The sequence below is a fragment of the Lingula anatina genome, chromosome 9, assembly GCF_051362555.1.
Source record: "Lingula anatina isolate TDL-2025a chromosome 9, LinAna3.0, whole genome shotgun sequence".
NCBI lineage: Eukaryota > Metazoa > Brachiopoda > Lingulata > Lingulida > Lingulidae > Lingula > Lingula anatina.
In genome coordinates this window covers 803,032-826,269 of record NC_141775.1, presented here as the reverse complement: position 1 = coordinate 826,269, position 23,238 = coordinate 803,032, and the positions used below count along the sequence as shown (strand labels likewise).

At 38.9% G+C, this 23,238-nt stretch overlaps 3 protein-coding genes across 5 annotated transcripts; all 3 read left to right on the top strand.

Annotated features, from left to right (window-relative positions):
• The first annotated feature begins 239 nt into the window (after window positions 1-239).
• Window positions 240-14,007, top strand: LOC106171866 (cysteine-rich venom protein ophanin-like). 2 transcript variants are annotated; one of them, XM_086996055.1, is made up of 8 exons: window positions 240-318; window positions 1,448-1,572; window positions 2,146-2,370; window positions 11,054-11,166; window positions 12,089-12,189; window positions 12,432-12,470; window positions 12,683-12,796; window positions 13,200-14,007. In XM_086996055.1, exons 1-8 carry the CDS (start codon window positions 267-269, stop codon window positions 13,349-13,351), a joined length of 921 nt encoding a protein of 306 aa, XP_086852181.1. In that variant the 5' UTR covers window positions 240-266; the 3' UTR covers window positions 13,352-14,007. The 2 variants fall into 2 exon arrangements, with proteins under 2 accessions (XP_086852181.1, XP_086852180.1); XM_086996054.1 differs by lacking the exons at window positions 240-318; window positions 1,448-1,572; window positions 2,146-2,370 and adding exons at window positions 8,207-8,363; window positions 9,913-10,037; window positions 10,653-10,871.
• Window positions 2,516-5,642, top strand: LOC147759746 (cysteine-rich venom protein Mr30-like). Its single transcript, XM_086996059.1, has 5 exons — window positions 2,516-2,643; window positions 3,707-3,807; window positions 4,068-4,103; window positions 4,318-4,431; window positions 4,835-5,642. Exons 1-5 carry the CDS (start codon window positions 2,594-2,596, stop codon window positions 4,984-4,986), a joined length of 453 nt encoding a protein of 150 aa, XP_086852185.1. The 5' UTR covers window positions 2,516-2,593; the 3' UTR covers window positions 4,987-5,642.
• A 2,222-nt stretch (window positions 14,008-16,229) lies between the features above and the next one.
• On the top strand, window positions 16,230-22,402 carry LOC147759745 (uncharacterized). 2 transcript variants are annotated; one of them, XM_086996057.1, is made up of 8 exons: window positions 16,230-16,677; window positions 18,245-18,369; window positions 18,933-19,160; window positions 19,346-19,458; window positions 20,548-20,648; window positions 20,909-20,944; window positions 21,160-21,299; window positions 21,664-21,810. In XM_086996057.1, exons 1-7 carry the CDS (start codon window positions 16,626-16,628, stop codon window positions 21,285-21,287), a joined length of 783 nt encoding a protein of 260 aa, XP_086852183.1. In that variant the 5' UTR covers window positions 16,230-16,625; the 3' UTR covers window positions 21,288-21,299; window positions 21,664-21,810. The 2 variants fall into 2 exon arrangements, with proteins under 2 accessions (XP_086852183.1, XP_086852182.1); XM_086996056.1 differs by having other exon boundaries at window positions 16,240-16,677; window positions 21,160-21,270; window positions 21,664-22,402.
• The last annotated feature ends 836 nt before the right edge of the window (window positions 22,403-23,238 follow it).

Genomic DNA, 23,238 nt, shown 5'->3' with positions numbered 1-23,238 from the left:
AAAAAAAAAAATTAAAACCACTTTTCCCAACATTTTAGACCCCGTCCCCATTGTTTTTAAAATGTCACATCAGCTTTGATAAATAAAACGGAGGCAAATTGTGCATAAATTGTGGTATAATTGGTCGATCTGTGTGACGTCATATCCGACGCTATATGATAGAGCAACCGGGTATCCCGGCTGTCTTTAAATATATAAAAGGCCCTTTGTGTCTGTATTTGCACATTGCGGAGGCGGACACTAGAAAAATTGCTTATCAGAAGAAAATGCTGACTTTAACAGTGCTGATTCTTACCTTAGCGTTTTTGCCTGAACAGTGTAAGTCACAGTTGACATGCTTGTATACATTGCAGAAAACGGTAATATTGAAATATATTAATACTGGCAACGTTTTACATGTACAAACACGCAGCGATATCTTGATAAGTACAGATGGTGCAAAGATTTTACTTTTCTTATTACGTCCGTTACATTTTTTTCTGGCCTGAGGATGCGAATAACTGTCGAGGAAAATGACAATATCCAGAGAGATTGAAAGCAGATTGAAGGGGGGGGGTATGCTTTATAGATGCCCTAAAGAGAGAGAGAGAGGGGGGAAGAGAGTGAGAGAGTGTGAGTGAGAGAGCGAGAGAGTGAGAGAGAGAAAGAGTCAGAGAGAGAGAGAGAGAGAAAGAGAGGGAGAGAGAAAGAGAGAGTGTGAGAGAAAGAGTGAGTGTGAGAGAGAGAGTGAAAGAGTGAGAGTGAGAGAGTGAGAGTGTGTGTGAGAGTGTGTGTGAGAGAGAATGAGAGAAAGAGAGAGAGAAAGAGAGAGTGTGAGAGTGTGTGTGTGAGAGAGAAAGAGAGAGACAGAGATATACCTCTATCTTTTTCCTTTTTTTTTTTTTTGGTTTTGGGGGTTGTTTTGGTAGGTGTCCACATGTTGGATACTGGCAAGAGTCTCTATGAAAATAGCACGTAATTTTTGAAATAGCTTGCTCTATTACATTTAATTGCAAAAAAATAGACATATAATGCTCGTACCAGTATTCGTTTTGACTTAACTGCCATGCTTAATACAACCAGTAGGTAGTAGTGGTAGTAGAAGTAATCACTTCGATTCCGAGTTAAACAAGTTATTATACTTAACATTATTTTTGTTTTGCCATCCTCCTACTTCAGCGTGATCAATGTTATTTTAGCATGGTGGCACAGCGACTTCAGTTGATCCAACTTTTTATTTATCTGTGTACTTCAGGGGCGCACGGAGGCCGTCTTCTAGGACGATCTTCTTTCTTTCTTTCTCTATACTTAATTTCTAAATTCAGATTCAGTATTGGCATATTCTTTCTTTCTTTTTTCTTTTTTTTTTTTGCAATATTAAGGAGTAAAATATCACATATCTATTTTTTGAAGGAAATGCTTACTTTATCGATGTGTAATTTTATATGTTATTGCTCGACTATTGAAGCATTTTCCGCTGTCGTCAAGAGAGGAGACAATGGATTGTCAGACGCTGAAAAACAGCAGATGCTTGACCGTCACAATTTGAGGCGGAGTTTAGTCAGTCCGTCCGCTGCCTTGATGACTAGAATGGTAAAATACACACACGCATGCGCACGCACACGTACATACACACACTCTCTACTGCTTTTCTTTGGTCGGTCGCACTATGTTCAGGAAATTATTTGGTATCTTAACTTATGCTAATTTTAGTTTCATCATTTTTTCTACCTTGATAATTACCCTGTGCACGTAGCACACACTCACACGCACATACACACACACACACACACTCACACACACACACATTGGATATTTGGGAGATCATTTAATGTATCTAGACCATCTCAATTTTTTTCATCGACGTCAGACATCTTAACAAAACTCGATTCAGTCACAGACATAATCAGTCAGAAAAATTGATCCCCACTTTAATATTTACTTTGACCCCAGAAAAAACAGTGATAGTCCGACTAATTTTATTATTGCGTATGTTTTACAACAAGAAAGATATGGCTAATTAGTGATACTGATACACTGATACATACTGGACCATTACCGAATTATCTTGAAATGAGTTGGGCGGATTTTTAAGAAAGTTAAGACCAGTCAGACTTCAGTGCGGCCTTGGGACACTCTGAGAATAAATTCAACTGTTTTTTTTAGATGTGGGACGACGAACTTGCTGCAAGTTCGCAGGCGTGGGCAGATAGCTGCAACATGGGCCACAGCAACACCGGCGGGAAGTACGGTGAGAACCTGTTTGGTTCCTCCTACCCTCCGGGACCATATAAGGCCGTGGACGCCTGGGACGAAGAGAAACAATGGTACACCTTGTCCTCCAACACATGCAATCCTCCTCCTGGTAAAAGCTGTGGACACTATACGCAGGTCAGTTAAGATAGAGAAAAAAAAACTTAGTTTTTCAAGGACGTCATTATGAAGTCACAATGCGACACAGCAGCGGTTAGGTAAGTACACTTTTTCTACTACCCCTAGCAATTTTTTGTGAAATTATATGATCAGACGGTGTGAAGAAATTCATCCGTGAACGAATACTTTCATTTTTTTCCATTAGGTCGTCTGGGCTGCCAGTACCAAACTCGGTTGTGGTATGAAGAAGTGCACCTCGTGGTACTATGTCGTCTGCAGATATTCGCCTGCGTGAGTATGAAAAGACAGCCTGGCGTTTTTCATTATCTTCTTGCTCCTTTTTTGTTGAAGCAAGTAATGATAATAATTCCGGAGGTCCGTTTACAGGGGGTGTGGGAGGTTTAATTTACCCATTTCGTACAACTTACAGGTTTCTCTTGGGGGGGGGGGGGGGGGGGAATCACAGTTCACGAGATAGTATACCATACGTTCACAAATCACAGTAAATAAAACTTTATTCATATCTCATTGATCACGCGAGTCGGAGTTCCTGAAAATCACAATTTACCGGGCATATTGCCCCAAGAAGGATAGAGAATAAATCGCCGCATTCGCAGGTTATGGGATGCCTAATTCACGAATCAGGCTAAATAATATGAACGTTTCATATTATGGGCTTTCATGGTTTCAATGTTTCGAATGCTGTCGGAATGCCGTTAGAATATTTAGAATGCAGTCATAGTGCAGTTAGAATACTGTTCAAATGCCATTCGATAATTTTCCACTTGGAATGCATTTCGAAAGTTTTTGACATGACAAAAACATTCGAGCCGGCCACAAGAATGGGACGAATAACCTGGAAATGCACAAACAATTGCATTTTCGACACCATTCTTAATCATTCCGCCTCTAGTGTGACGAGGGTATAAAATCCCGCCAGAATGTTTTGAATTTGCCTCGGATGAGGTGAAATATTAATTTTGCCAGCAATCGAACTACACTACTGTAGTACGCCATTCAAAGTATATTCTTTATATTCTTACTGCCTTCTGACAGCATTATAGATATTCCTAGTTTTCCAACTACGTTTGAACTGCATTTGAGAGCTAAACAGCCGAAGGTGTACTCATCATTCCAGGCGAATTCAAGCGCATTCTGAGTATTCCAACGGTGCTCTTACAATAATTAAGGTGAATTTAAATTTTTTTCCCGAATGTGGTGCGAATTTTTAAAATTCTTCATTGAGCCTCATTCTTCTTGATTCCTGCTGATTCCAATTAAGTGTGACGGGGGTATTAGCAATGTCTAGTTTTCGATATTTAACTTATTTATTTATATATGTTTATATCTCCAGAGGTAACTACGTCGGTGTTGCGCCATATACTCAAGGAACAAACTGCTCGGGATGCGTGAGCAACTCCGACCTGACCGGAGAATGCCGAAACAACCTCTGTAGTACGTACTGAGAAACTGATTATTGTTGGTACACAGTATTGGAAGGAAAGCTTTTCTCTCTCTCTCTCTGCCTCTCTCTTTCTCTCTCTCACTTAATTTCATGATTTCATTTTCTGATTTCATGGCTATATCACACTAATTTTCTGATAAAACTTGACCTGTGTTGTAGCGCTACTCATAATGATGAAATTTGAAAGTGTTACACAAGCGTGCCTGAGAGCTTTAGTCTGATTTATAAATAGATTTTTGCGTTGTTACAGTTACCAAAGAATGCGCAGCCCAGCCCGAAAATTGTGGTGAGTCTGACTTACTGCTATTTTAATTATAGATTCTGCTGTATCTGCTATAAGTATTCAACATCACCCAAGGCATCATAATGCATGAATATTTTCAAGATCTGCTTAAAAAAAACACAATTAGAATTAAAACTCACTCCCATGACTCCAACTGATTTGAAAATAGGTTGGAGTTGAAATTTAATCCCGTCAACTCTACACCCTTTGTCTCAAGGCGACCTAGCCTGTGGCGGACAGCTGATTGAATGTAAAAATGGAGGAACCCGCAACTACAAAACTTGCGGCTGTGACTGCCCACAATTCTTCACTGGCGCCACCTGTGAGCAGTGTGAGTATTTAACATAAAATTGTTATGCGTGAGTCGAGACTTACCACGGTTATGTTTTTTATATGTAAAGTGTGTTATACATAACAACCTCAGCACAACGCTGATCTAGTGCATGGTGGACGTAGTACAGTATCATCGCATGCCAAAAGGCTAAATATTACAGAACATTATCAAATACAGTCGGAAAAATTTCATTTATTATACCGGTAGATCCAGATATTTAATTTACTGATACCTGTTGACTGTTTCGTCTGTTCACTCTGACAGACTTGGCCACAACTAATATCATTTATCAAGTACATATAGATATTACGTATACAAGTACTAGCTACAGTAAATTTGTATATGTACATTTATAAAATTAGTTGCGATACATACATGTGTATAGCTCTTATCTTTACAGTGGACTGTTCTCAGATGGGCGACAATGGGAAAGATAAGTGGTATTGTTTATATTGGACAGATAATCCAGGTGCTTGCACAGACAACATGATAGTAAATGGGGCAGTAGTCAGGTATGGGAGCTGTCCACAGATGTGCAAAGTGTGTCCATAACTTCCGGACGTTTAGAGATCACGTGACCTATTTGACCATTTTGAGTGACTGGTACCAACTGGAAGTTTGTAGAAGACATATGACGCCTATTTTAGGTCACTATAGCTGACATGTGTTGACCACGATGATAAACTATTTATTCAGAATAAGAACTATTTATTTTGCCGTTGGATATGGTGATTGATTAAGGAAGGTTTCTTTTTCTTTTTTGAATAATGTGAAAGAAAAGGAATATGCATTCAAGCGTGACCCAAAAGTCTCCTCAATCTTCAGAAATGGTAAACTGGTTATTTTTTTTAAGCTACCGGCTGTCGTGAGGGTGTTTCCATTTCTCTACTTTATATAACCGTTTACTGTGCTGTCTAAACACATTAACCTCCTAACTTTCCATTTCTGAAAAATGTTTAGCAGAACAAGCAAACAATGTTAATTAAATATGCCACAACCAAATTGTGTGCAGGATGATAATCGATTGGTTCACATTTTCTAAAGCTTTGCTATGTCACATCATCCATTATGGCTCTCTGCTCTGTCTACTCTGTGAAATAAATACGGTTAATTAAGAAACGGCTAAAATGACTTGAATATATTGAAATTTTTTGAGACAAGGTTGAAAACATGAAAGTCAGGGTATACTTTCTGAAATGGAAAAGAATAAAAACAACGAGAACATTATGAATTTATTTCCATGTATTTTGGAACTTTACATGAGAACAAACAAAAACTTTGGTATTGCCTCAATAAAAGCAAAGGGTTGGCGTGGGGTTCGGGGCCCACAGAAGGGCCCCGAAAACTTTGTGTATTTTAGATGGCGAACGGTGCCATTTGGTACGGTTTAGTTCCATAAATTAGCTTAGTCAAAATCCTAATTCCAAGAGGGGAACATTGGTGTTACCTTTTTTCAGAAACCGAAGTATCCCCTTGACTGATATGAACGCCTGTCTTATACACCCACTACATACAACGCGTACACTCACTACATTTTTAAATAAAAGCAGCATAAGACTTTTAAACCAGACAATTGGGTAGACTCAACAAATTTGCTAGAGACCATTCTCAGATCCTGCAGCAGCCGTGCAATGTGTTAGGTGTGATAAGAGAGCAATCTGGCCCTCTATATTAACTGCGCATGCGGAGCGGAAGTCATTAACCACTGGCGAAAACTACGCGTGCCGAAAACTTTGGTGTCGAAGGCAGAGATGAAAGGAGGACAGAAACCACCAAATATTTTCCATTGACGACCATACTAAGAAATGCCTGCAAAACTGCATGAACAAAATCACTTGGTGAAACATTTCTCATCCCCTTTGGATAGCACACAAATGGCACAAAACTATACTGTTGCAAAGCTACTTTTTACCGGAAGTACTTGAACACGTGCACCCCTCTGTTTGTACATGTAAACAGTCACTAATTTTTCCCACAATTTTATCACAAATCACTTATTTTTCTCACAGCACTACGCTTGTCTGTGATTGGTCTATTTGGTGGTTTCTGCACTGCAGGTTTTTTCTAGGCTCCACCAAACAACATATAGGCCTATAAGACACCATCACCTTGCAACAAATGCCAAAGTACACGAATGGACATTGAATTTAATTCAAAGTCGAAATTGAATAAATAAAATTCACTGTTTTTTGGTCTTTTAAACACTTGTGAACCCCAGGTCGTTATTACCCCTCCATTATCAAAACATGGAAACATACATCTACTCCTCCAAAGAACCACTTATATAGGTATATGAGTATTACCGAAAATATCACTATGAAAATATGTGCAACTTATCCAATGTCACCCCCACCCCTCAAAAAAGGAGGATTATTTACCAATATTCCACTCGTCTGTTTCATCAGCAAGAGATCTGTATCAAGAAAAATGTACATTGCATGGATTGGTAAAAATTTAGGAAGGTGACACGACGGCTGTGGTTTGATACTAGTACAGGGTATACTAGCGCTGGTGCTAAGAGTTGAGGGTTCCTCGATTACCAATAATTACAAATAATTTCACAATTTTGAACAATTTCCCCCGTTGGTGACAGGTGCGAGCCACTTAGGCCTACTGCTGCTAATTCATCGATAAATGTGATTCACATGTTAGATACGACTATATAATTATACCTGTATGCTCATTTTTTACTGTTGGTTAAAAGGCTTGTAATGAAGTTAAATTATCCATTATTTTCCCGTGCAAGATCACATGAATATGTCACTCTTTACACGTGTGCTAATTATCCCTGTTTGTACTGTACAGTTTACGTAAAAGCTTAAGAGAGGGGGGTTGGAAGAAGGAATGGATGTCCTCCCTGAGATTTTTCTAAATAATATTTTTGAAATCTTAATTAGGTGATATCGAACAATTATTCTTGCACCCTGTCCATCTGGAGTTTCTTACTTCTCTGCTCTGCCAGCGTCCAAATGCATGCAGAGCATCATTCGCGGATCTTCACATATGTTTATGTATTTAACAGTTTCCAGCCTCAGCAAAGAATTTTTCTCGGAATTGACATTAAATGTCCACATCAAAGCCACCCATGTATTTTTTAAATATATTTTAAAGCCCCAAGTACAGGGAGTGTATACTGTTTACCTTTTTTTTTTTTGGCAAGTAAGCTAACTTTTGCCAAAAAAAGGTAATCAGTATGTCTACCAATTTATGATTTTTTTACTATCTGCATGCAGTTAAACTGGCGTGATACATTCATCTGTTTTATTATTATTATTTTTTTTTTGGTATGACATTCTACAGTTAATTAACCGCTTTTTATAAAAGTTAGAAAACGTGGTGCAAATTGAAACACACACACACACACATTAAATGTGACAATATTGTTAAATGAAAATCATAGCACTACATTGAGCATTGAGATAAATATCACATACACATAGTTAAACAATTGATACACTACTGTTGACTTTTAGGTGTTAAAACACTGCCTGCGGTAACTGGATGATAAAATGATTGATATAATGTAATTATACAGTAGAAGAAAAACATTTGAAACAACACCAATATAAAAAGTGCAAAAAGTGCAAATGGGGTACACCAAAAAAAAAAAAAAAAAAAAAAATCAAAACCACTTTTCCCAACATTTTAGACCCCGTCCCCATTGTTTTTGAAATGTCACATCAGCTTTGATAAATAAAACGGAGGCAAATTGTGCACAAATTGTGGTATAATTGGTCGATCTGTGTGACGTCATATCCGACGCTATATGATAGAGCAACCGGGTATCTCCGCTGTCTTTAAATATATAAAAGGCCCTTTGTGTCTGTATTTGCACATTGCGGAAGCGGACACTAGAATAATTGCTTATCAGAAGAAAATGCTGACTTTAACAGTGCTGATTCTTACCTTAGCGTTTTTGCCTGAACAGGGTAAGTCACAGTTGACATGCTTGTATACATTGCAGAAAACGGTAATATTGAAACATATTAATACTGGCAACGTTTTACATGTACAAACACGCAGCGATATCTTGATATGTACAGATGGTGCAAAGTTTTTACTTTTCTTATTACGTCCGTTACAATTTTTTTCTGGCCTGATGATGCGAATAACTGTCGAGGAAAATGACAATATACAGAGAGATTGAAAGCAGATTGAAGGGCGGGGTATGCTTTATAGATGCCCTTAAGAGAGAGAGAGAGGCCATTCACATTAGAACGTTAACCGTGGTCGAGTTTACTCCGATTAAACCGCAGTCAACTAAACCGCGTCCAAACCGCGTTCACACTGACACCGGCAGCGATCAGTAGCGGTAGAATATCAGCATGCGCTCTTACTAGAATCTGTGAAACATGTCGGGAGCTCAAATGACGATACACTTGTGCGCATGCGCTTCATATGTAGACATGCGGTCTTGACCGCGGTCAGGAGTTTACTCCGATTATACCCACCTCCCGATTTGGGTTTATTTCGACCACGGTCAGAGCTACGTCGCCCGTTCACATTAGTTAACCGCGGTAGAACCGAGGTCAGCCTTGACGTGCTAGTGTGAATGGGGCAAGAGAGAGAGGGGGGAGAGAGTGAGTGAGAGAGAGGGTGAAAGAGTGAGAGTGAGGGAGTGAGAGAGAGAGAGAGTGTGTATGAGAAAGAGAGAGAGAGAGAGAGAGTAAGAGAGAGTGTGAGAGAAAGAGTGAGAGAAAGAGTGAGAAAGAGTGAGAAAGAGAGAGTGAAAGAGTGAGAGTGAGAAAGAGAGTGTGTGTGAGAGTGTGAGAGAGAGAGAGAGAGAAAGAGAGAGAGAAAGAGAGAGTGTGAGAGTGTGTGTGTGTGAGAGAGAGAGAGAGAGAGAAAGAGAGAGAGAGAGAGAGTGAGAGAAAGGCAGGGGGGAGGAAAGAGGAAAGCAACAATATAACGTTCTCAATACCTCTATCTTTTTTTCCTTTTTTTTAGTTTTGGGGGTTGTTTTGGTAGCGTCTCTAAGAAAATAGCACGTAATTTTTGAAATAGCTTGCGCTATTACATTTAATTGCAAAAAATGGACATATAATGCTCGTACCAGTATTCGTTTTGACTTAACTACCATGCTTAATACAACCAGTAGGTAGTAGTGGTAGTAGAAGTAATCACTTCGATTTCGAGTTAAACAAGTTATTATACTTAACATTATTTTTGTTTTGCCATCCTCCTACTTCAGCGTGATCAATGTTATTTTAGCATGGTGGCACAGCGACTTCAGTTGATCCAGCTTTTTATTTATCTGTGTACTTCAGGGGCGCACGGAGGCCGTCTTCTGGGACGATCTTCTTTCTTTCTTTCTTTCTCTCTACTTAATTTCTCAATTCAGATTCAGTATTGGCATATTCTCTTTTTTTCTTTTTTTTTTTGCAATATTAAGGAGTAAAATATCACATATCTATTTTGTGAAGGAAATGCTTACTTTATCGATGTGTAATTTTATATGTTATTGCTCGACTATTGAAGCATTTTCCGCTGTCGTCAAGAGAGGAGACAATGGATTGTCAGACGCTGAAAAACAGCAGATGCTTGACCGTCACAATTTGAGGCGGAGTTTAGTCAGTCCGTCCGCTGCCTTGATGACTAGAATGGTAAAATACACACACGCATGCGCACGCACACGTACATACACACACTCTCTACTGCTTTTCTTTGGTCGGTCGCACTATGTTCAGGAAATTATTTGGTATCTTAACTTATGCTAATTTTAGTTTTATTATTTTTTCTACCTTGATAATTACCCTGTGCACGTAGCACACACTCATGCTCGCACGCACACACACACACACACACACACACACACACACAAATTGGATATTTGGGAGATCATTTAATGTATCTAGACCATCTCAATTTTTTTCATCGATGTCAGACATCTTAACAAAACTCGATTCAGTCACGGACGTAATCAGTCAGAAAAAATGGTCCCCACTTTAACATTTACTTTGACCCCAGAAAAAAACAGTGATAGTCCGACTAATTTTATTATTGCGTATGTTTTACAACAAGAAAGATATGGCTAATTAGTGATACTGATACACTGATACATACTGGGCCATTACCGAATTATCTTGAAATGAGTTGGGCGGATTTTAAAGAAAGTTAAGACCAGTCAGACTTCAGTGCGGCCTTGGGACACCCTGAGAAGAAATTCAATTGTTTTTTTTTTTTTTTGTTTGTTTGTTTTTGTTTTTTGTTTTTTTCAGATGTGGGACGACGGACTTGCTGCAGGTGCACAGGCGTGGGCGAATGGCTGTAACTACGGCCACAGCAGCGGGAATTATGGTGAGAACTTGTATGCTTCCACCGCTCCTCCGGGAGCAACTGCCGCCGTGGACGACTGGGACAATGAGAAACAGTGGTACACGTTGTCCTCCAACTCATGCAATCCTCCTCCTAATAAAAACTGTGGACACTATACGCAGGTCAGTTTAGATAAAGAAAAAAGTTAGTTTTTCAAAGACGTCATTATGAAGTCAAAATACGACATTGCAGCGATTAGGTAAGTTCACATTTTCTTCTACCCCTAGCAATATTATGTGGCATTATATGATCAGACGGTGTGAAGAAATTCATCCGTGAACGAATACTTTCTCTTTCCCTTTAGGTCGTCTGGGCTGCCAGTAACAAACTCGGTTGTGGTATGAAGAAGTGCACCACGGGATCGCCGTTTCCTAGTTCTTCCACGTGGTACTATGTCGTCTGCAGATATTCGCCTGCGTGAGTATGGAAAAAAAAAAAAAAAAAAAACAGCCTGGCGCTTTTAATTATCTTCTTGCTCCTTTTTTGTTGAAGCAAGTAATGATGGGGTGTGGGCGGCTTAATTTGTCCTTTGCCCTATCACTTTTTCAGACAAGAACCCCCTGGAAGGTTCGTTAAAAAGGGACTGGGTTTTTCTTGGGGAGGGGTTTGTGTGATCACAATTCACGAGAAAAAGCACCATAGCACCATAAATTCACAAATCACAGTAAATAAAACTTTAACAGGGGCGGATCCAGAGCTATCAGTTTTCCAAATTATCTTTGTTGATCCATCCTCCAATTCTGACCGTCTTCCGACAGAAAAAGTTGATGCCCGTCAATATAAACTTGAAAATCTGACCGTCTTCCGGAAGACCCAGAAGACGGCCTCAATCCGCCCGAACTTTATTCATATCTCATTGATCACGCGAGTCGGAAGTCCTGAAAATCACAAATTACCGGGCATTTTGCCACAAGAAGCAAAGAGGATAAATCGCCGCATTCAAAGGTCATGGGATGCCCTTAATTCACGAATCAGGCTAAATAATATGAACGTTTCACGCATCTCGGGAAATAAGAAATGGGCTTTCGCGGGTAACGAAAATAGCCCATGGGACCATCAGGGAAATCAGATTGTTAAATAATAGATCATTACGTTAGCATCGGCATTGATTTATGGACTAGATATCAAAATGCTTTACAAACCATGATGAAATTTACAAGATAGGCAGTTTTACATGCACTAGAGGGCAAGGAGTGATTCCAGGAACAACTTTCGTAAAAAATATATAATGTGTGCCCCATATTGTAATTAACGTGTTGGCGGTTGACCACGTGCTGTATGAATCTCTAGTTTTCGGTATTTTACTTATTTATTCATTTATATATATTTATATCTCCAGAGGTAACGTGAAGGGCAGTGCGCCCTATACTCAAGGAACAAGCTGCTCGGGATGTGTGAGCAACTCCGACTTGACCGGAGAATGCCGAAACAAACTCTGTCGTACGTACTGAGTAACTGATTATTGTTGGTATACAGTATTGGAAGGAAAACTTTCTCTCTCTCTCTCTTGTACATTTTATGATTTCATGGCAATATCACACTAATTTTCTGATAAAAGTTGACGTGTGTTGTAGCGTTACTCATAATAATGAAATTTCAAACTGTGAAATTTCTACACAATGTGCCGAAAGCGTGCCTGAGAGCTTTAGTCGGATTATACACAATGATTTTGGTTGTTACAGTTACCAGAGAGGAATGCTCAACCCACCCTGATCACTGTCGTAAGTTTGCCTCACTGCTATTCTAATCATAAAATTTTCTGTATCTGCTATTAGTATGCAGAATAAACCAAGTCATCAAAATGCATGAATATTTTCAAGATGTGCTTTTAAAAAACAATTAGAATTAAAAGTCTCTCCCATGACTCCCACTGATTTGAAAATAACTTGGTGTTGAAATTTAATCCCGTCAAGTCTACACCCTTTGTCTGCAGGCGAGCAGCCCTGTGGCGGACAGCTGTTTGATTGCAAAAATGGAGGAACCCCCAACTACGAAACTTGCGGCTGTGACTGCGCACAATACTTCACTGGCGCCACCTGTGAGCAGTGTGAGTATTTAACATAAGATTGTTATACGTGAGTCGAGACTTACAAAATACCACGGTTATGTTTTTTTATATGTATAGTGTGACATACATAACAACCTCAGCACAACGCTATTGCATATTGGATGTAGTACAGTATCATCGCATGCCAAAAGGCTAAATATTACAAAACATTATCAAATACAATCAGAAATTTTCATTTATGATAGATCCAGATATTTAATTTACTGGTACCTTACTGGTTGACTGTTTCGTCTGTTCACTCTGTTCACAGACTTGGCCACAACTAATATCAATTATCAAATACATATATTACGTATACAAGTGCTAGCTAAAGTAAATTTGTATATGTACATTTACAGAATCAGTTGCGATACATACATGTGTATAACTCTTATCTTTACAGATGACTGTGCTCAGATGGGCGACAATGGGAAAGATAAGTGGTATTGCAGCCAGTGGGCAGATAATCCAAATACTTGCGCAGACAACATGAAAGTCAACGGGGCAGTAGTCAAGTACGGGAGCTGTCCACAGTTGTGCAATTTGTGTCCTTAACTTCCGTACGTTCAGAGATCACGTGACCTATTTGACCATTTTGAGTGACTGGTACCAACTGGAAGATTGTAGGAGACATATGACACCGATTTTAGGTCACTATAGCTGACATGTGATGAGAACGATGAACAACTATTTATTCAGAATAAGAACTATTTATTTTGCCGTTGGATATGGTGATTAAGAAAGGTTTCTTTTTCTTTCTTGAATGATGTGAAAGAAAAGAAATATGCCTTCAAGCGTGACCCTAAAAGTCTCTTCAATTTTCAGAAAAAGTAAACTGGTTATTTTTTTTTAAAGCTACCGGCTGTCGTGAGGGTGTTTCCATTTTTTTTACTTTACATAACCGTTTACTGTGCTGTCTAAACACATTAACCTCCCAACTTTCCATCTCTGAAAAATGTTTAGCAGAACAAGCAAACAAACTATGTTAATTAAATATGCCACAACCAAATTGTGTGCAAGATGATGAGCGATTGGTTCACATTTTCTAAAGCTTTGCTATGTCACATCATCCATTATGGCTCTCTGCTCTGTCTACTCTGTGAAATAAATACGGTGAAGAAACAGCCAAAATGACTTGAATATTTTGAAATTTTTTGAGACAAGGTTGAAAACAAGAAAGTCAGGGTATGCTTTCTGAAATGGAAAAGAATAAAAACGACGAGAACATTATGAATTTATTTTCATGTATTTTGGAACTTTACACGAGAACAAACAAAAGCTTTGGTATTGCCTCAATAGAGACAAAGGGTTGGCGTGGGGTTCGGGGCCCACTGAAGGGCCCCGAAAACTTTGTGTATTTTAGATGGCGAACGGTGCCATTTGGTATGGTTTAGTTCCATAAATTAGCTTAGTCAAAATCCTAATTCCAAGAGGGGAACATTGGTGTGACTTTTTTCAGAAACCGAAGTATCCCCTTGACTGATATGAACGCCTGTCTTATACACCCACTACATACAACGCGTACACTCACTACATTTTGAAATAAAATCAGCATAAGACTTTTAAACCAGACAATTGGGTAGACTCAACAAATTTGCTAGAGACCATTCTCAGATCCTGCAGCAGCCGTGCAATGTGTTAGGTGTGATAAGAGAGCAATCTGGCCCAATGGCGGAGCGGAAGTCATTAACCACTGGCGAAAACTACGCGTGCCGAAAACTTCGGTGTCGAAGGCAGAGATGAAAGAAGGTCAGAAACCACCAAATATTTTCCATTGACGACCATACTAAGAAATGCCTGCAAAACTGCATGAACAAAATTACTTGGTGAAACATTTCTCATTCTCATGGACAACTCACAAATGGCACAAAACTATACTGTTGCAAAGCTACTTTTTTTACCGGAAGTACTTGAACACGTGCACCCCTCTGTTTGTACATGTAAACAGTCACTAATTTTTCCCACAATTTTATCACAAATCACTTATTTTTCTCACAGCACTACGTTTGTCTGTGATTGGTCTATTTGGTGGTTTCTGCACTGCAGGTTTTTTTAGGCTCCACCAAACAACATATATAAGACACCATCACCTTGCAACAAATGCCAAAGTACACGAATGGACACTGAATTTAATTCAAAGTCGAAATTGAATAAATAAAATTCACTGTTTTTTGGTCTTTTAAACACTTGTGAACCCCAGGTCGTTATTACCCCTCCATTATCAAAACATGGAAACATACATCTACTCTCCAAAGAACCACTTATATAGGTATATGAGTATTACCTAAAATATCACTATGAAAATATGTGCAACTTATCCAATGTCACCCCCACCCCTCAAAAAAGGAGGATTATTTACCAATATTCCACTCGTCTGTTTCATCAGCAAGAGATCTGTATCAAGAAAAAATGTACATTGTATGGATTGGTAAAAATTTAGGAAGGTGACACGACGGCTGTGGTTTGATACTAGTACAGGGTATACTTGCGCTGGTGCTAAGAGTTGAGGGTTCCTCGATTACCAATAATTACAAATAATTTCACAATTTTGAACAATTTCCCCCGTTGGTGACAGGTGCGAGCCACTTAGGCCTACTGCTGCTAATTCATCGATAAATGTGGTTCACTTGTTAGATACGACTATATAATCATACCTGTATGCTCATTTTTTACTGTTGGTTGAAAGGCTTGTAATGAAGTTAAATTATCCATTATTTTCCCGTGCAAGATCCCAAGAATATTTCACTCTTTACACGTGTGCTAATTATCCCTGTTTGTACTGTAAAGTTTACGTAAAAGCTTAAGAGAGGGGGGTTGGAAGAAGGAATGGATGTCCTATTTGAGATTTTTCTAAATAATATTCTTGCACCCTGTCCATCTGGAGTCTCTTACTTCTCTGCTCTGCCAGCGTCCAGATGCATGCAGAGCATCATACGCGGATCTACACATATGTTTATGTATTTAACAGTTTCCAGCCACAGCCAAGAATTTTTCTCGGAATTGACATTAAATGTCCACATCAAAGCCACCCATGTATTTTTTAAATATATTTTAAAGCCCCAAGTACAGGGAGTGTATACTGTTTACCTTTTTTTTTTGGCAAGTAAGCTAACTTTTGCCAAAGAAGGTAATCAGTAGGCCTACCAATTTATGATTTTTTTACTATCTGCATGCAGTTAAACTGGCGTGATACATTCATCTGTTTTATTATTATTATTTTTTTTTTGGTATGACATTCTACAGTTAATTAACCGCTTTTATAAAAGTTAGAAAACGTGGTGCAAATTGAAACACACACACACACACACATTAAATGTGACAATATTGTTAAATGAAAATCATAGCACTACATTGAGCATTGAGATAAATATCACATACACATAGTTAAACAATTGATACACTACTGTTGACTTTTAGGTGTTAAAACACTGCCTGCGGTAACAGGATGATAAAATGATTGATATAATGTAATAATACAGTAGAAGAAAAACATTTGAAACAACACCAATATAAAAAGTGAAAAAAGTGCAAATGGGGTACACCAAAAAAAAAAAAAAAAAAAAAAAAAAAAAATTAAAACCACTTTTCCCAACATTTTAGACCCCGTCCCCATTGTTTTTGAAATGTCACATCAGCTTTGATAAATAAAACGGAGGCAAATTGTGCACAAATTGTGGTATAATTGGTCGATCTGTGTGACGTCATATCCGACGTCATATGATAGAGCAATCGGGTATCCCCGCTGTCTTTAAATATATAAAAGGCCCTTTGTGTCTGTATTTGCTATATTGCGGAAGCGGATACTAGAAAAATTGCTTATCAGAAGAAAATGCTGACTTTAACAGTGCTGATTCTTACCTTAGCGTTTTTGCCTGAACAGGGTAAGTCACAGTTGACATGCTTGTATACATTGCAGAAAACGGTAATATTGAAACATATTAATACTGGCAACGTTTTACATGTACAAACACGCAGCGATATCTTGATAAGTACAGATGGTGCAAAGATTTTACTTTTCTTATTACGTCCGTTACAATTTTTTTCTGGCCTGATGATGCGAATAACTGTCGAGGAAAATGACAATATACAGAGAGATTGAAAGCAGATTGAAGGGCGGGGTATGCTTTATAGAGGCCCTAAAGAGAGAGAGAGAGAGAGAGAGAGAGAGAGAGAGGCCATTCACATTAGAACGTTAACCGTGGTCGAGTTTACTCCGATTAAACCGCGGTCAACTAAACCGCGTCCAAACCGCGTTCACACTGACACCGGCAGCGATCAGTAGCGGTAGAATATCAGCATGCGCTCTTACTAGAATCTGTGAAACATGTCGGGAGCTCAAATGACGATACACTTGTGCGCATGCGCTTCATATGTAGACATTCGGTCTTGACCGCGGTCAGGAGTTTACTCCGATTATACCCACCTCCCGATTTGGGTTTATTTCGACCACGGTCAGAGCTACGTCGCCCGTTCACATTAGTTAACCGCGGTAGAACCGAGGTCAGCCTTGACGTGCTAGTGTGAATGGGGCAAGAGAGAGAGGGGGGAGAGAGTGAGTGAGAGAGAGGGTAAAAGAGTGAGAGTGAGGGAGTGAGAGAGAGAAAGTGTGTATGAGAGAGAGAGAGAGAGAGAGAGAGAGAGAGTAAGAGAGAGTGTGAGAGAAAGAGTGAGAGAAAGAGTGAGAGAGAGTGAGAAAGAGTGAGAAAGAGAGAGTGAAAGAGTGAGAGTGAGAGAGTGAGAAAGAGAGTGTGTGTGAGAGTGTGTGTGAGAGAGAGAGAGAAAGAGAGAGAGAAAGAGAGAGTGTGAGAGTGAGAGAGAGAGAGAGAGAGAGAGAGAGAGAAAGGCAGGGGGGAGGAAAGAGGAAAGAAACAATATAACGTTCTCAATACCTCTATCTTTTTTCCTTTTTTTAGTTTTGGGGGTTGTTTTGGTAGCGTCTCTAAGAAAATAGCACGTAATTTTTGAAATAGCTTGCTCTATTACATTTAATTGCAAAAAATGGACATATAATGCTCGTACCAGTATTCGTTTTGACTTAACTACCATGCTTAATACAACCAGTAGGTAGTAGTGGTAGTAGAAGTAATCACTTCGATTCCGAGTTAAACAAGTTATTATACTTAACATTATTTTTGTTTTGCCATCCTCCTACTTCAGCGTGATCAATGTTATTTTAGCATGGTGGCACAGCGACTTCAGTTGATCCAACTTTTTATTTATCTGTGTACTTCAGGGGCGCACGGAGGCCGTCTTCTGGGACGATCTTCTTTCTTTCTTTCTTTCTTTCTCTCTACTTAATTTCTAAATTCAGATTCAGTATTGGCATATTCTCTTTTTTTTTCTTTTTTTTTGCAATATTAAGGAGTAAAATATCACATATCTATTTTGTGAAGGAAATGCTTACTTTATCGATGTGTAATTTTATATGTTATCGCTCGACTATTGAAGCATTTTCCGCTGTCGTCAAGAGAGGAGACAATGGATTGTCAGACGCTGAAAAACAGCAGATGCTTGACCGTCACAATTTGAGGCGGAGTTTAGTCAGTCCGTCCGCTGCCTTGATGACTAGAATGGTAAAATACACACACACATGCGCACGCACACGTACATACACACACTCTCTACTGCTTTTCTTTGGTCGGTCGCACTATGTTCATGAAATTATTTGGTATCTTAACTTATGCTAATTTTAGTTTTATCATTTTTTCTACCTTGATAATTACCCTGTGCACGTAGCACACACTCACGCACACACACACACACACACACACACACAAATTGGATATTTGGGAGATCATTTAATGTATCTGGACCATCTCAATTTTTTTCATCGACGTCAGACATCTTAACAAAACTCGATTCAGTCACGGACGTAATCAGTCAGAAAAATTGGTCCCCACTTTAACATTTACTTTGACCCCAGAAAAAAACAGTGATAGTCCGACTTATATTATTATTGCGTATGTTTTACAACAAGAAAGATATGGCTAATTAGTGATACTGATACACTGATACATACTGGACCATTACCGAATTATCTTGAAATGAGTTGGGCGGATTTTTAAGAAAGTTCAGACCAGTCAGACTTCAGTGCGGCCTTGGGACATCCTGAGAACAAATTCAACTGTTTTTTTAGATGTGGGACGACGAACTTGCTGCAAGTTCGCAGGCGTGGGCAGATACTTGTAGCATGGGCCACAGCCAACCAGGCGGGAAGTACGGTGAGAACTTGTCTGGTTCATCCTTCACTTCGTTACTACATGTAAAGGTCGTGGACAGGTGGGACAATGAGAAACAGTGGTACAATTTGTCCTCCAACTCATGCAACCCTCCTCCTGGAAAAAGCTGTGGACACTATACGCAGGTCAGTTTAGATAAAGGTAAAATCTTAATTTTTCAAAGACTTCATTATGAAGTCACAATGCGACATAGCAGCGATTAGGTAAGTTCACATTGTCTTCTACCCCTAGCAATATTATGTGACATTATATGATCAGACGGTGTGAAGAAATTCATCCGTGGACGAATACTTTCATTTTTTTCCGTTAGGTCGTCTGGGCTGCCAGTACCAAACTCGGTTGTGGTATGAAGAAGTGCACCACGGGATCACCGTTTCCTAGTTCTTCCCTGTGGTACTATATCGTCTGCAGATATTCGCCTGCGTGAGTATATATATTGTTGCTCCTTTTTTGTTGAAGAAAGTAATGATGATAATTCCGCAAGTCCGTTTGCAGGGGGTGTGGGAGGTTTAATTTGTCCATTTCGTATCACTTACAGGTTTCCCTTGGGGGGGGGGGGGGGGGTCGATCACAGTACACGAGATAGTACACCATACGTTCACAAATCACAGTAAATACAACTTTATTCATATCTCATTGATCACGCGAGTCGGAGTTCCTGAAAATTACAATTTACCGGACATACACTGTATATTGCCACAAGAAGGAAAGTGAATAAAACGCCGCATTTACGGGTCATGGTATGCTTTATTCGGGGATTACGCTAAATAATATGAATGTTTCAAGAATCTCGGGAAATAAAAATGGGCTTTCATGGTTTCAATATTTCGAATGCTGTCGGAATCTCGTTAGAATATTTAGAATGCAGTCATAGTGCAGTTAGAATACTGTTCAAATGCCATTCGATAATTTTCCACTTGGAATGCACTTCGAAAGTTTTTGACATGACAAAAACATTCGAGCCGGCTACAAGAATGGATATAAATATTTGGAATTTTTAGAATGCTCTTCGAATAACCTGGAATACACAAAGAATTGCATTTTCGACACCATTCTTAATCATTCCGCCTCTAGTGTGACGAGGGTATAAAATCCCGCCAGAATGTTTCGAATGTGCCTCGGATGTAGTACTGTAGTACGCCATTCAAAGTATATTCTAAATATTCCTACTGCCTTCTGACAGCATTATAGATATTCCTAGTTTTCCAACTACATTTAAACTGCATTTGAGAGCTAAAACAGCCGAAGGTGCAATCATCATTCCGGGCAAATTCAAGCGCATTCTGAGTATTCCAACGGTACTCTTACGATAATTAAGGTCAATTTAAAATTTTGTCTCGAATGTGGTGCGAATTTTTAAAAATCTTCATTGAGCCTCATTCTTCGTGATTCCTGCTGATTCAATTAAGTGTGAGCAATGTCTAGTTTTCGATATTTAACTTATTTATTTATATATGTTTTCGGTATTTAACTTATATATATATATATATATATATATATATCTATCTCCAGAGGTAACTACGTCGGTGTTGCGCCATATACTCAAGGAACAAACTGCTCGGGATGTGTGAGCAACTCCGACCTGACCGGAGAATGCCGAAACAACCTCTGTAGTACGTACTGAGTAACTGATTATTGTTGGTATACAGTATTGGAAGGAAAGCTTTTCTCTCTCTCTCTCTCTCTTTCTCTCTCTCTCTCTCACTTAATTTCATGATTTCATTTTCTGATTTCATGGCTATATCACACTAATTTTCTGATAAAACTTGACCTGTGTTGTAGCGCTACTCATAATGATGAAATTTGAAAGTGTTACACAAGCGTGCCTGAGAGCTTTAGTCTGATTTATAAATAGATTTTTGCGTTGTTACAGTTACCAAAGAATGCGCAGCCCAGCCTGAAAATTGTGGTGAGTCTGACTTACTGCTATTTTAATTATAGATTCTGCTGTATCTGCTATAAGTATTATACATAACCCAAGTCATCATAATGCATGAATATTTTCGAGATCTGCTTTTAAAAAAAACAATTAGAATTAAAACTCTCTCCCATGACTTCCGCTGATTTGAAAATAACTTGGAGTTGAAATTTAATCTCCGTCAACTTTACACCCTTTGTCTCAAGGCGACCTACCCTGTGGCGGACAGCTGATTGAATGTAAAAATGGAGGAACCCCCAACTACAAAACTTGCGGCTGTGACTGCCCACAATACTTCACTGGCGCCTGTGAGCAGTGTGAGCATTTAACATAAGATTGTTTATACGTGAGTCGAGACTCACCATGTTATGTTTTTCATATGTAAAGTGTGTCATACATAACAACCTCAGCACAACGCTGAGCTAGGGCATGGTGGACGTAGTACAGTATCATCGCATGCCAAAAGGCTAAATATTACAGAGCATTATCAAATACAGTCAGAAAGTTTTCATTTATGATAGATCCATATATTTAATTTACTGATACCTGTTGACTGTTTCGTCTATTCACTCTGACATATTTGGCCACAACTAATATCAATTATCAAATACATATATTACGTATACAAGTACTAGCTACAGTAAATTTGTATATGTAAATTTATAAAATCAGTTGCTATACATACACGTGTATAATTCTTATCTTTACAGTGGACTGTTCTCAGATGGGCGACAATGGGAAAGATAAGTGGTATTGCGTACATTGGGCAGATTATCCATTTGTGTGCGCTGACAACTATATGGTACACGGGTTAGAATTCAAGTATGGGCACTGTCCACAGTTGTGCAAAGTGTGTCCATAACTTCTGGACGTTCAGAGATCACGTGACCTATTTGACCATTTTGAGTGACAGGTACCAACTGGAAGTTTGTAGGAGACATATGACACCGATTTTAGGTCACTATAGCTTACATGTGTTGAGAACGATGAACAACTATTTATTCAGAATAACAACTATTTATTTTGCCGTTGGATATGGTGTTTGATTAAGGAAGGTTTCTTTTTCTTTTTTGAATAATGTGAAAGAAAAGAATTATGCCCTCATGCGTGGCACAAAAGTCTCCTTAATTTTCAGAAATCGTAAACTGCTTATTTTCTTAAAGGTACCGGTTGTCGATAAGTCTATTTCCATTTTTTCTACATTACATAACCGTTTACTGTGCTGTCTAAACGCATTAATCTCCCAACTTTCCATCTCTGGAAAATGTTTATCAGAACAAACAAACAAACTATGTTGATTAAATATGCCACAACCAATTTGTGTGCAGGATGATGATCGATTGCTTCACATTTTCTATAAACTTTTCTATGCCACAGCATCCATTATGGATCTTTGTTCTGTCTACTGACTCTGTGAAATAAATACAGTTAAGAAACGGCTAAAATGACTTGAATATTTTGAAAAGTTTTGAGACAAGGTTGAAAACATGAAGGTCGGGGTATGCTTTATAGATGCCACTGAAAAGAGAGAGAGAGAGAGAGAAAGAGAATGAAAGGTTGGGTGAATGACTGAAGAGGGCTGGGAGAGGAGTGTACGGAGGGGGCGACAGGAACATTTTTTTTCTTTGTGGGGGGGGGGGGGGGTGTTACGTGATAGACAGTCCGGTTCCCATTAATTTGCAGAGGAGAGCCTCGTCCTAAATTTTGTCCCACTTACGTCTGGCTAACCCTAACCCCAGTTTGGTCACACCTGCAAAATGGCTAGAAAGTAACTTGGCTAAAAGGTTATTGCTAGGCAAGTTTCTACCTGATTACTACGTGGTATAAAATAGTTCTGAACCCTCCATGTTTGCCCTTGCTGTCTCAATTTTTTATGTAAATTGCTGACGTGTCAGTCTGAATCAAAGAGATACTATTATACACAGAAACTCTATGGAATGGGTATAAGAGGTCCAATAATGCGACATGGTAATGCATTGTGTCAGACATACTTTTGCGCATTTATATCTGGCATGCTTCTTGAGAACGCTCAACTGTCCACTAAATATTTGATTTCTTTTCTTGCTATGAAACATTTCCTGCTTAAAAAAATAATAAAGAAATAAAGAAGAAACTCTGACGCAGGACACAGCAAATAACACGAATAATTTTTGATGTAATATAAAACAATTCTCAGTTTGCCGATAGCACTACATTCTTCAAACAGCACAAAATTTCTGCAAGATTTACCAAAACAAGGCGAATGCCCTCTCAGCCGTGTGTTATATATATATGGGCTATCGTCT